The sequence below is a fragment of the Balaenoptera musculus genome, chromosome 3, assembly GCF_009873245.2.
Source record: "Balaenoptera musculus isolate JJ_BM4_2016_0621 chromosome 3, mBalMus1.pri.v3, whole genome shotgun sequence".
Taxonomy (NCBI): domain Eukaryota; kingdom Metazoa; phylum Chordata; class Mammalia; order Artiodactyla; family Balaenopteridae; genus Balaenoptera; species Balaenoptera musculus.
In genome coordinates, this window is record NC_045787.1 from 50161299 (window position 1) to 50174725 (window position 13427).

Genomic DNA, 13427 nt, shown 5'->3' on the forward strand with positions numbered 1-13427 from the left:
AAACTAAAATGTTTGTTTAAAAAAACCCAAGAGGCTAAAATAGAGAGCTCACAAAGGAGATTTAAATAAAAAGTTATTAATGATAGTATTTACAAAATTAAACACAAAGCAAAATTCTAGAAGAAGAACCAGATATACATGATATTAAAATGCAAATATAAATTCCTGTGTGCATTAATACTTGGGCAGAAATATAATTAGTCAAAATATGTCATGATACCCATACATTGTACAGCCAGAAATAAAAAACATAATGACAAATAGCAGACTCACGGCATCCGAATAGAAACTTCATTTCCTATTTGAGATACATGTAAATTTCTTTTTTTCAATAGTGGAGAAAATTCAGGAGGGTATTATGAACACACATAATGAGATAATAAAACCTGTTCAAAATACTTATGGGAATGATACATAAACATTTAAGAAGGGCGTCAAACATTATTGCAAGCAGGAAGATCTTTTAAGCACGTGGTAAGCTGTAACTATAAATGCATAGTTCAACAGTGATTATTAATAAATTACAAGGAAGTGGAAATAATGGATATGGAAATTATCTGGAAATTTGCAATTCTAGGCACAATAGAATACAAAATTTAAGGTGTAGAGAAATTATAGGAAATTTCTATTCAATATATGTAGTATTATAATAATTTCATTTATCCAACAAGAATATAATTAGGAAAATAAAGGAAAGCTTAAAGTTAAAATCCAACATCACTGAAAGACTTAATAGGAAATAGGAAAAAGAAATAAGATGGGTAATTTTAAAATTTGAAAGCACAAGTAATAAAGACCTCTTTCATGTCCGCCTTCCCTCATATCTAATAGATCTCTGAGCCTTATAGATCCTGCTTCCTAGAGAATTCTTGAATCTGTGCCTCACAAAATAAGCCATAGTCATGTCTTGACTCTTAGGACAACAGTTGCTCTCTCTCTCTCCACCTTGTTACTTCCAATCATTTCTTCGTTATGGAGTTTAAGTGATCCTTTGAAAAAGTAAATCTGATCATGTGCTCAAAAACTGTTGATTGCATGCACTATTTACAATAGCCAGGTCATGGAAGCAACCTAAATGCCCATCAACAGACGAATGGGTAAAGAAGATGTGGTACATATATACAATGGAATATTACTCAGCCATAAAAAGGAACGAAATTGGGTCATTTGTAGAGATGTGGATGAATCTGTCACAGAGACTCATAGCGAAGTAAGTCAGAAAGAGAAAAACAAATATCGCATATTAACGCATATATGTGGAACCTAGAAAAATGGTACAGATGAACCCATTTGCAGGGCAGAAATTGAGACACAGATGTAGAGAACAAATGTATGGACACCAAGGCGGGGAAAGCAGTGGCGGGTGGTGGTGATGGTGTGATGAATTGGGAGATTGGGAATGACATGTATACACTGATGTGTATAAAATGGATGACTAATAAGAACCTGCTGTATAAAAAAATAAATAAAATTCAAAAAAAATAATAAAACTGTTGATTGCATATTATGGGCATAAAAGATTATTTTTATTTTTTGATACAGACTCGGGTAAGTATTATATTCAAATTTGAGTATGGATTCGTAGAATTTAAGTGAAAATATTAAAGTCTGACCTCACATTTGTTTTGACCTTGAACATTTATAGGTTGCCTCCACATTATCTTATTTAATCTTCGGAACAGCACTGTGAGTTAATTTATATTATTAGTTTTATAATGAGAAAATTACATATGCAGTATGATGACTGTAGTTAATAATACTGTATTGCATATTTGGAAGTTGCTACGACAGTCGATCTTAAAAGTTCTCATCACAAGAAAAATAATTTTGTAACTATGTATGGTGATGGATGTTAACTAGTTTTATTGTCCGTGAATATATCACAATATATACAAATGTTGAATCACTATGTTGTACATCTGAAACTAGTGTAATGTTATGTGTCAATTATATCTCAATTAAAAAAAAGAGAGAGGAAAAAAAAGAGAAAAAGAAAGAAAGAAAATTGAGTTTAAGGTTGCACAGCTAACAAGAGGCAAGGCTCAGAATTCCTGACTGCTATATACATTTTTAATCAGAGTAAATGGTTACTTAGGGATACAGGAGAAATACTTGTAGACTTCTTGATTTTTACAGTTTCTGGTTTGTAACCAAGGAGAACTTGTCTGTACTGGGGAGTTCTTGTTAATATAGCCTAACAGCTCTTCACTGGGAGAAGCGATTGAAAAAAATCCATTAATCTTCCTTTCTACTTCTTCCAATCCATCCTATGAACTGGATACAGTTGTTAGATTACAGATTACATTTTTTAAAATGTGGATTTTATTTCCAGTTATAGCTTGCAAGTGTAAATAATTATGAGGGTGCCTGCAAGCCACAATATTATAGTACTTCATGAATGATGATAAACCGTAGTCATGTTTTGACTAATAAAGTATCACAAAGTACTCATGTAATTGGTGTTTTATGAATTATGTCAGTAATTGTATCATTACAGTGTCTGGCCCACAGTAGGCACTTGATAAGTATCTGTCATTGAATGAGTTGGGTTGGTTCAGTTTCAAGTAATAGAAGACTCAACTCAAAATTATTTAATTAATGAAGACATTTATTATCCTCTGTGATAAGAAATCTGGTGTCCAGAAGTTCTGCAGCTCAGTAAAGACTTTAGTGAACTATGCTCTTTCCATCTCTTTGCTTTGCATTCCTCAGCATGTGATTAAATTATGACTATGCTCAATAACTGAATCCAACTCAACCAATTAGGAGATCATATATGATTTCTCTTGTATGTTTATAGCTTCCAATTAATATATTTATATATAAATATAAGTAATTTTCTTCAGTCATTTAGCAAACTTACTGAGAGTCTAATTGGACTCATGTATTGTGTTGATTGTTTTATTTATTGAAAATTTCTTGAGGAGGGTGCATTGATGGTGCTAAACCTATAATCAGTGAGTAATTTTGATATATTTTGGGTTTGTATGTTGTTTGTATAAGTTAATTTTCTATGGGGAGAAGAGGAAGAATTAGGAAATAAGGTATTTATCTCTATGAGCGTTTCTCAATCCAGCACTGTTGACATTTTGAGCCAGTAATTCTTTGTTGTAGGGGCTTCCTGTGCTTTGTAGGATGTTTACCAGTATCCCTGGCCTCTACCTGCTAGATGCCAGTAACATCTCCCATGTGTGAAAACCAAATATTTCTAGACATTGACAAGTGTCCCCTACGGAGAAAATTGCTGCTTCTCCAACCCCCAGTTGAGAACCACAGATCTATACCAAAACTCTCCAATTTTTATTTTGAAAACTGTAATCCGGAGTTTAAGAGAATCCTGAAAGTAGATACGGAACAACCACTACCATGGTTTCTATAGAAATTGTTCTGTTTTGAGTAGATATTTTATAATAAGTAAGGAAGAAAAGCTTTTGGTTTAGGAACCTATTTAACGTTCTGGGGGAAAAAATCTTGTGACTAGTTGTATTTACTCTGATAACTATAGATACACTTAGTTTTAGACATTGATAAATTTTTCTTTTATTAAACTATGGTTGATTTACAATGTTGTATTAGTTTCAGGTGTACAACAAAGTGATTCAGATATATATATAGATATAGGTAGATAGATATTCTTTCTCAGATTTTTTTCCATTATAGGTTATTGCAAGATATAGTTTTCTGTGCTATACATTGGTCCTTGTTGTTTATCTATTATATATATATAGTAGTGTGTATCTGTTAATCCCAAACTCCTGTTTTATCCCTCCCCACCCCTTTCCCCTTTGGTAACCATAAGTTTTTTTTCTATGTTTTCTATGTCTGTGAGTCTCTTTCTGTTTTGTAATTAAGTTCATTTGTATCATTTTTTAGATTCCACATATAAGTGATATCATATGATATTTGTCTTTCTCTGACTTACTTCACTTTATATGATAATCTCTAGTCCATTCATGTTGCTGCCAATGGCATTATTTCATTCCTTTTTATGGCTGAGTAATATATATATATACCACATCCTCTTTATCCGTTCAGCTGTTGATGGACACTTAGGTTGCTTCCATGTCTTGGCTATTGTAAATAATGCCATATGAACAATGGGGTGCATGTATCTTTTCAAATTTGAGTTTTTGTCTTTTCCGGATATATGCCCAGGAGTGGGATTGCTGGATCATATGGTAACTCTATTTTAAGTTATTTTAAGGAACCTCCATACTGTTCTCCATAGTGGCTGCACCAATTTACATTCCCACCAACAGTGTAGGAGGGTTCCCTTTTTTCCACACCTCTCCAGCATTTATTATTTGTAGACTTTTTCATGATGGCCATTCTGACTGATGTGAGGTGATACCTCATTATAGTTTTGATTTGCATTTCTCTAATTATTAGTGATGTTGAGCAACTTTTTATGTGCCTGTTAGCCATCTGTATGTCTTCTTTGGAGAAATGTCTATTTATATCTTCTGCCCATTTTTGATTGGGTTGTTTGTTTGTTTGTTTATATTGAGTTGTTTGTATATTTTTGAAATTAATCCCTGTCAGTTTCATGTTTTGCAAATATTTTCTTCTATTCTGTAGATTGTCTTTTCACTTTGTATATGGTTTTCTTTGCTGTGCAAAAGCTTATAAGTTTGATTAGGTCCCATTTGTTTACTGTTGCTTTTATTTCTTTTGTTTTGGGAGACTGACCTAAGAAAGCATTGCTATGATTTATGTCAGAGAATGTTTTGCTTATGTTCTCTTCTAGGAGTCTTATGGTGTCATGTCTTCCATTTAAGTCTTTAAGCCATTTTGAGTTTGTAGTTGTGTATGGTGTGAGGGAGTGTTCTAAGTTCGTTGATTTACATGCAGTTGTCCAACTTTCCCAACACCACTTGTTGAAGAGACTGTCTTTTCTCCATTGTGTATTTTTGCCTCCTTTGTTGAAGATTAATTGACCATAGGTGTGTGCCCTCTATTCCTTTCTATTGATCCATATATCTGTTTTTGGGCCAATACCACACTGTTTTGATTGCTGTGGTTTTGTAGTATTGTCTGAGGTCTTGAAGAGTTATGCCTCCAGCTTTGTTCTTTTTCCTCAGGATTGCTTGGCAATTCTGGGTCTTTTGTAGTTCCATATAAATTTTAGGATTATTAGATCTAGTTCCATGAAAAATGTCATAGGTAATTTATAGGGATCACATTAAATCTGTAGATTGCTTTGGGTAGTATGGCCATTTTAACAATATTAATTGTTCCAGTCTAAGAGCATGGATATCTTTCCGTTTCTTTGAATCATTTTCAGTTTCCTTTATCAATGTTTCATAGTTCTCAGCGTATAGGTCTTTCACCTCCTTGGTCAGGTTTATTCCTACATATTTTATTTTATTTTTTTATGTGATTTTAAAAGGGATTGTTTTGTCAACAAAAGAAAAAACAAAAACCACATGATCATCTCAATAAATGCAGAAAAAGCATTTGATAAAATTCAGCATCCATTCATGATAAAAACTCTCACTAAAGTGGGTATGAAGTGAACATATCTCACCATAATAAAAGCTATTTATGACAAACCTACAGCCAACATAATATGCAGTGGTGAAAAACTGAAAGTTTTCTTGCTAAAATCTGGAACAAGACAAGGATGCCCTCTCTCACCACTGCTATTCAACATAATATTGGAAGTCCTAGCCATGGCAGTCAGACAAGAAAAAGCAATAAAAGGTACCCAGATTGGAAGGGAAGAGGTAAAATTGTCATTATATGAAGATGACATGACACTCTATGTAGAAAACTTAAAGACACCACACAAAAACTATTAGAACTGATAAACAATTTCAGCAAGGTAGCAGGATACAAGATTAACATACAGAAATCTGTTGCAGTTCTTTACACTAACAATGAAAAATCAGAAAGAGAATGATAAATTCTTTTTATTTTCTTCCAGCATATTATGACAATACCATATTTCATAGAGTTGTACCTGGTTTTATAGTCCAAGGGGGAGATCCTACTGGTACAGGGACTGGTGGAGAGTCTATCTATGGAGCCCCATTCAAGGTGAGACTGAATTTTTTTTATCTATTTTCAAGTCAGTTTGGATTGCTTAATCAAAAATGATTGTGCCCCACAGAGGAAAATGCATTTTACGTTAGTGCATGAAATCGGGTCTATCGTATACTTAGGATTATACAGAATAAGAGCAGCACTTACCCCATCAAGCATTCTTTCTAAGTTGTCTTGTCACAAAGTTTAACGCTAGATTGAATTCAGATGGAGCTAAAGGTGGTAGTGAGGAAAATGTGAGTCAGAAAAAAAGACTATATAACATATTTCCCGATATCTGACTGTATCTGATCTCAGCAACTTTGTATGTGTAAAACATTTCTAGAACATTGCATATGCCATCCTATTTTAAAACATTTTATTTAACACAGTATAGAATTTATATTAATCTGCTTGAACTGCTATAACAAAATACCTCTGACTGGGTGGTTTAAACAATAGGAATTTATTTCTCACAGTTCTGGAGGCTAGGAAGTCCAAGATCAAGGTGTTAGCATACAGTTCTGTGAAGCTTCTCTTCCTGGCTTACAAATGGCTGCCTTCTTGCTGTGTCTTCACATGGTGGAGAGAGAACGTTCTGGTGTTTCTTCCTCTTCTAATAAGGGCACCAGCCCTACTGGATTAGGACTTCACTCTTGTGAAGTCATTAAACCTTTTTCATCTTCTTATGGGCCCTATCTCCAGTACAGTCACACTGTAGGTTAGCACTTCAACATATGAACTATGAGAGGACACAGTTCAGTCCATAGCAGAATTCATTTTAAATTGTACACAATAGACCTTTGTAGCACAAAATGCATGCCGTAACAAGAAATCACAAGGGGAAACAGAAGGAAGAAGCAACATAAAAGTTAGAAGAGGTGTGGGTTTTAATCAAGAATAGGTCAGTGCTTTGTTAACTGCCAACATAGATCTAAAAAGAAAAAAAGAGTTAATGTCATAATTAAGATATAAAGGATAGCAGTGGGTTCAAGTAAAAGCTAAAAGCTGGGTTATTTATTAATCTGATGGTATCAATATTATGTTCTTTTAATGAGTAAGCATCAATAGCTCTTAAAATATGTGAATTTTTAAAAACTTCGAATTTATACTAATTAGATAGAGTGTCTGGAATGTCCTTTAATTTTATACTGGGTTACTGTATGATTCTTGAGAAAAATACTTGAACTGTTTGCTTTAATTTTCATAGGATAGTGGCCTTAGAGCATGTGAAATGGTTATAAAAGAGTCTCAAATGTTACTGTTAGACTATTTTATATTTTACAAACTTGAGATACCTCATTATTTTAGAGCCTCCATCTGGTAGGAAGCATTCCTTTTTTCTATCATTTGGTTTAACAGAATAGCTCTTTGTGACAATTCCTTTCTAAATTGAGATTTTTGCTTATTATATTCAAGCAATACAGATATCTTGGTAAGTTTTTCAGTTAGGTCATTTTTAATACAGTATCCAGAGTTATGACCCTTTGAGTTCAAATCCCTTGAGACGAATTTATTAAGGAAACAGAACTTCCTTTCTGAAAAACATTGATTACATAACATGGCTATATTATAAATGAGTCTAGTACCAGGTCTTCTGTTAACTGAGAGACTAATGTATATGTTATGTAACCCTACCCTAGCAAGAAAACCACCTTAGAATGGCTTGCTTCTGCTCTTTTGAAAACTGTCAAATGGGACCAGTGTCAGTTCAGAGAGGATTCAACTTAGGACTTTAAAAAACACAGTGAAGCACATAACATAATCATACTAGATTCCTTGAATTAAAAAATAAGAAGAAAACAATTGTTTCATGACATTTAGAATGGGCTCAGGAAGGGAATAGTTGAAGGCTCTGTAATGATTCAAAAGTAGGTATCCTGGAGAAAAAAAATAGAAGGTTCTAAAAGCTTAGATGGCTTTGAGGGATGAGAAGAATAGGGAAATGACTCAGAAATCCATTCCCCTTGAGTTCCCTTCCTCTGTGTAAGTAGTAAGCTTTCCACAAAATAGGCTAAATTTGTGGCTGAGTATATTTAGAAGATACTTACAGGCTAGTGAAGTTTAATAGAATTGAAGGAACCATAGATACTGGATTTGATTATATGTGAAAATCAGTTAAATAAAACTTCAGCATTTTTGGTTAGAAGTTGTGTGGGACCTTGCTTGTTAGCTGAAATATGAAGGGCCTTATAACTGAGGACATTCACTAAATCTTTTTTTTTTTTTAATGCTTCAGGATGAATTCCACTCACGGTTGCGTTTTAATCGGAGAGGACTGGTTGCCCTGGCAAATGCTGGTCCTCATGATAATGGCAGTCAGTTTTTCTTTACGCTGGGTCGAGCAGATGAACTTAACAATAAGCACACCATCTTTGGAAAGGTTCGTGTCCAGTTATCTTAGGCTTCTATGATATATATGATCAGCTTACCTAAGAGCTGCCTTCATAAAAATATTCCCTAGGATATTTATTTATTATTTCTAAAAATGATGGCATACTGTATATTCCTGTTATAATAAACTATGAGGAACCACCTGAATTTTTGTGTGTGTTTTTCAAACAAGTCATTGGTTTTAACTTTAAATTTTTCTGTTTTCTAAAATTGTATTAATGGTATTATTAACTATTATGTCACTCAGCTGATACTGTTTTAACATTTTTAGAAAGACACCTAGGTAATAACATTTAGTAGTTTAAAGTTTATTTTGTTAATGATGAATTCCCTTCAGTTTAAAGTGGAACTTGTGTTAACATTAAAACTTTTTTTTTTTAATAAATTTATTTATTTATTTATTTTTGGCTGCGTTGGGTCTTCACTGCTGCGCCTGGGATTTCTCTAGTTGTGGTGAGCGGGGGCTACTCTTCGTTGCAGTGTGCGGGCTACTCATTGCGGTGGCTTCTCTTGTTGTGGAGCACAGGCTGTAGGCACGCGGGCTTCAGTAGTTGTCGCTCTCAGGTTCTGGAGCACAGGCTCAGTAGTTGGGGCACATAGGCTTAGTTGCTCTGCAGCATGTGGGATCTTCCTGGACCTGGGATCGAACCCGTGTCCCCTGCATTGGCAGGTAGATTCTTAACCACTGTTCCACCAGGGAAGTCCCAACATTATAACTTTTTGCCTGAAATATTACTTTGAACAATACCTATTTAATCCTGCTTACATTTAACATCATATCAGAGATTATCATTTCCATAGAATTTTCAATAGTTTTCTTTAAAAGGGATTCTGAAGATTTTTTTTTCTCATGCTTCTCCCTTTTCATAAATATTCCAATATTTTCCCAGATAGTTTAAGTCTTAGGCGTGTTAGACATCACTAGTGCATCAGCTCCCTCTGCTGGTTCAATAAGAATGGTTTCCCCCTATCCTAGACAAAAGATGAAAAGGGAAAGAACACACTTAGCACAACTGGAAAACTGGTATTATTTTAGAACTTTTGAGAAATGTTGAATAAGAGGAGTCATGCCAAAAACATGCAATACAGTATTGTTGCTTAATACTTAACAACTTGGATTAAGAAATATGCATTGGCACATTTGAGCCACTCCAACACAGGTTGTCTGATGTTCACAGATTTTCCTTCCTATTATTTACAAAAAATAAGTATATAATAAAATGAGATTTATGTTACCATTCTGCACCATTGTTTACAATTGATGTTATATAACTTACACATTAGAGACAAAGTGTAGCATAGTGGTTACAAGTCAGAATGGCCGTCACTGTCGGCTGTATAACTTCTTTGAACCGCAATTTTCTTATCTGGAAAAGCAAGATAATGATAGTACCTACTTTTAGGATGTTTTATCTCATTTAATGAGATAATGTCTTTTTTAAAAATTCCTTTTCTCTTTTATTTGATATAACTTCCAGGGCTTAGAAGTTATCTGGGTTATATTACTCTTTCGTATCCTTACTAAAAGTAAAACAAACCTAAAGTAGAATCATTGGATGTTCTGTATACGATTCCCTGAAATATGTATTTGGCCCACTCTAGCAGACACGGGCCGACCTCTAAAAACAATCAACTTTATCTCTTTGGAGAATGCCTTTAATAATGTCTGCAGAGCACTTACCACATTGTTATTGTTATTTGCTTGATCTACCCTATTCTAAAGTGTAAATTTGTTTATAATGTTTGAACAAAAAGTAGTCATTCAGAAGGTTATTTGGCATTATATTTTTAATAAAAACTGACATTAAGTATATACTGGAAATTTCTCAAAAATCTTACTAAGGGATTAAACTTCATCAATGCCTTTTCCCCTTAGGATGATGTTGCTTTTTTACACTATTTAATGCATATACTCGTATATAACAATATGAAATTCCCTTTCAATTATTTAAAAAATATTTTCAAAAGTCCTCCCTTATTTCAAAGAATGAATTTAATATTTTTCAATTAAATTTTCTTTTTTATTTGATAGGTTACAGGGGATACAGTATATAACATGCTGCGACTGACAGAAGTAGACATTGATGATGAAGAAAGACCACGTAATCCACACAAAATAAAATGTTGTGAGGTAGGAGCATGATTATTATGAGATACATTACTTAAATTATCACTTAAGAGAAATTGATTATTTGTATTGTTAAATTATCAGATGAAATTAACATCACTACTTAGATTTTATCTCTGTAATTTAGTCACAGTTTCTGATTAAGAATTTTTTTAATTGAAGATTTCGAATTCAAAGATGAAACTTTAGCTGGTAATCCAATGAGTGCAATACTCGACTCATAATGGAAAGCTGGATGAATTAGGTTTATTTAGCCCAGTGAAGTGATATCTTAGGTAATTTAAGAGTGATTCTTCATTGAGGAAGCAAGGACCTTAGAGCATTTGACTTGGAGTCAAAATACCTGAGTTTGTCTCTCTTACTATGTATTATGTTTTCTTGAATATTTTTCCCTTTTGTAAAATAGGGATAAAATACCTTTTACTTAATAGCATATTGGATTACTGGGAGAATCCAGTGAGGCCATGTAAGTGGAAGTATATATCATTATGCTTGTAGTGGTTATGTGAGGAAAAATTATAGACACTAATGGCAACATAATTAAATACTGGTTTTAAGTTTTTGTGAAATTTTAAAAAATTGAATCATGTTTTCAAAATATTTCTTTCCATAGGTTTTGTTTAATCCTTTTGATGACATCATTCCAAGAGAAATAAAAAAGCCAAAAAAAGAGAAACCAGAGGAGGAAGTAAAGAAATTGAAACCCAGAGGCACAAAGTAATAACCAGAGTAGAAAGATTTTCTCCTCAGCTTGGAAAGCAACACTGATTCATTTAGTTCACTTTATTTCCTTTAGTAACAATTGTTTAGTAGTGAGGGGGAGGTCAGTTTGGACCAAGAGGTACCATCTAAGTTATATTGTGTGTGTGTTTTTCTAAATGTACATTTCTTATATTCAAAGACAGTATATAACTTTAAAAACTTAAGGTAAATAAGTATTGTCTGAGATTTCCATATGAAATCTGTGTTAATAAGTAGGTAAATATTTATGATCACTACAAGACTTATATATGTAAATGAGTTATTGAGAAATTTTTTTTGTTTTTTACTTGTTTTTCCATTAATACATGCTCAGGATAAAGAACTTGGAAAGTAAAGTATGAAGGATATAATGACCACATGGTTACATTATTTAACTTCTCACTCTTGTTTTTTGGTGCTATTAAAATAATCTTATTATAAATATATTTAAACATAAAGCTGTTTCTGTATTCTGGATTATTTCCTAAGGATAGTTTTCTAAAAATAGAAATTTCTTCTTTTAATAAATTTCAGTAATTTGTGAACAATATTCTTTACATTATTGATTTTGTCTATTTTATTAAAATAGATATCAGAGAGTTGGATTTCAACTTACTCTTTACTGAACTGTAATGTCATATTAGGGATTTTATTGTACTTATAAGTGTTAGAGTCAGACAGTTTTAAGTATAATACTGCCTACCCCAGTTATAAGAAGCAAAGTTTATTAATCTTTCTGAGCTTCAGTTTCCCCATCTTATAAAATGGAGATTTATAATACAAGACCTGGTTATAATGAAAATTAAATGAGAAGGGGAATTTGAAAACACCCAATAGTGTAGGTATTCAATACATATTCATTTCTTTTCTTGATATCCTACAATGTAAGTAAGTTAAGTTGCTGTTATTAAACTGTCAAATATGAGCCAGACACTTTAATAAGCAGTTGATATCTTGTGGCAGAATAACTTCTTATACAGCTATATATTTGATTTCCTTTTATTTTTAATTATTTATTTTAACTAATTTATTTCTGGGTGAAAGGTCACTGTCACTATATTCAGATATAATATTCCATAACTGTGATTTATCTTGACAACAAGCCCAAAAGTTGGATATTTTTGGTTTTGTTTTTAATTCATAGCAAATATAATAGGGATGATGAGGTAGTTATTGATTATATCTAAGTTTTAAAATGAAATTCCTCTTTTGTGGCCAAATCTTTTATTTTTCCAATATTTGAAAGGAGAGTTTTAATAACTTATTATTTATCTTCCTTGTGATATATTAATTTGAAGGCTCAAAAAAGACAAACTTGATTTTTCTTCCCATGTACCATTTGGTTAGCTAAATTTTTTGCTTTTTTTGACAATTTTGTTTAACTTACTAATTTTAAAATATTAAGATTGTTTTGGCAGACACTAGATAAATTGCTTCCCATTTGTAGTACTCTCAGAGCTATATGTTTATTAGTTTTTTAGAAATCCCCATTTTGCTAACCAGTTTTGGTAAATATAAAAAGCTTTAATTATTTCTGTCATGCTTGACTTAGTGTATTTAATGGTTCTATTGCTTTGAAAGTAGGATATTTATAAGTTTTGTTTAACTTTTTCTTCCTAAATTTTCTTTCTTTAATTCTTTTTTCCTTCTTTTTTTTTCTTTATTTCTGATCAGAAATTTTAGTTTACTTTCATTTGGAGAGGAAGCTGAGGAAGAAGAGGAGGAAGTAAATCGAGTTAGTCAGGTAAAACTCTTAATTTGCCCTTTGTTCTGAATTATAAAAGAGATTAGGGTCTATATCTCACTCATTTTTTAATCTCCTGCTATACATAGCACAGCATGTTCTACATGGTACACATTCAGTAAGTGTTCATTGAACCAATTCATAAAATGATTTGTGGTCAGTAGTATTTGCAACTTCTGAGATGATTTGAGATAGTTTTTTTTTTTTTTTAATCTGGCATTTTAAAAAATCAATTACAACTAGAGTTAAAGAATGATTTAATTTTGTGATTCAGATTTTAATTATGCCTGGTTTAATTGGATTGCTAGTTGATTTAGTAATTATCATTACTGTAATAAACAGTGACAGACCAAAGCTGTTATATTCATTTTAGTATCATTTATATGTATCTAATCG

General features: G+C 32.4%; 1 protein-coding gene across 2 annotated transcripts in view; it reads left to right on the forward strand.

Annotated features, from left to right (window-relative positions):
- The window catches only part of CWC27 (CWC27 spliceosome associated cyclophilin), a 228681-nt gene that overhangs the window by 14701 nt on the left and 200553 nt on the right, over nt 1–13427 (forward strand). For both annotated transcript variants that reach the window (XM_036846973.1, XM_036846975.1), the window contains 5 exons: nt 5927–6039; nt 8264–8407; nt 10451–10549; nt 11160–11263; nt 12962–13031. In XM_036846973.1, coding sequence (XP_036702868.1) covers nt 5927–6039; nt 8264–8407; nt 10451–10549; nt 11160–11263; nt 12962–13031 — 530 coding nt within the window. The remainder of the gene's footprint in view (nt 1–5926; nt 6040–8263; nt 8408–10450; nt 10550–11159; nt 11264–12961; nt 13032–13427) is intronic.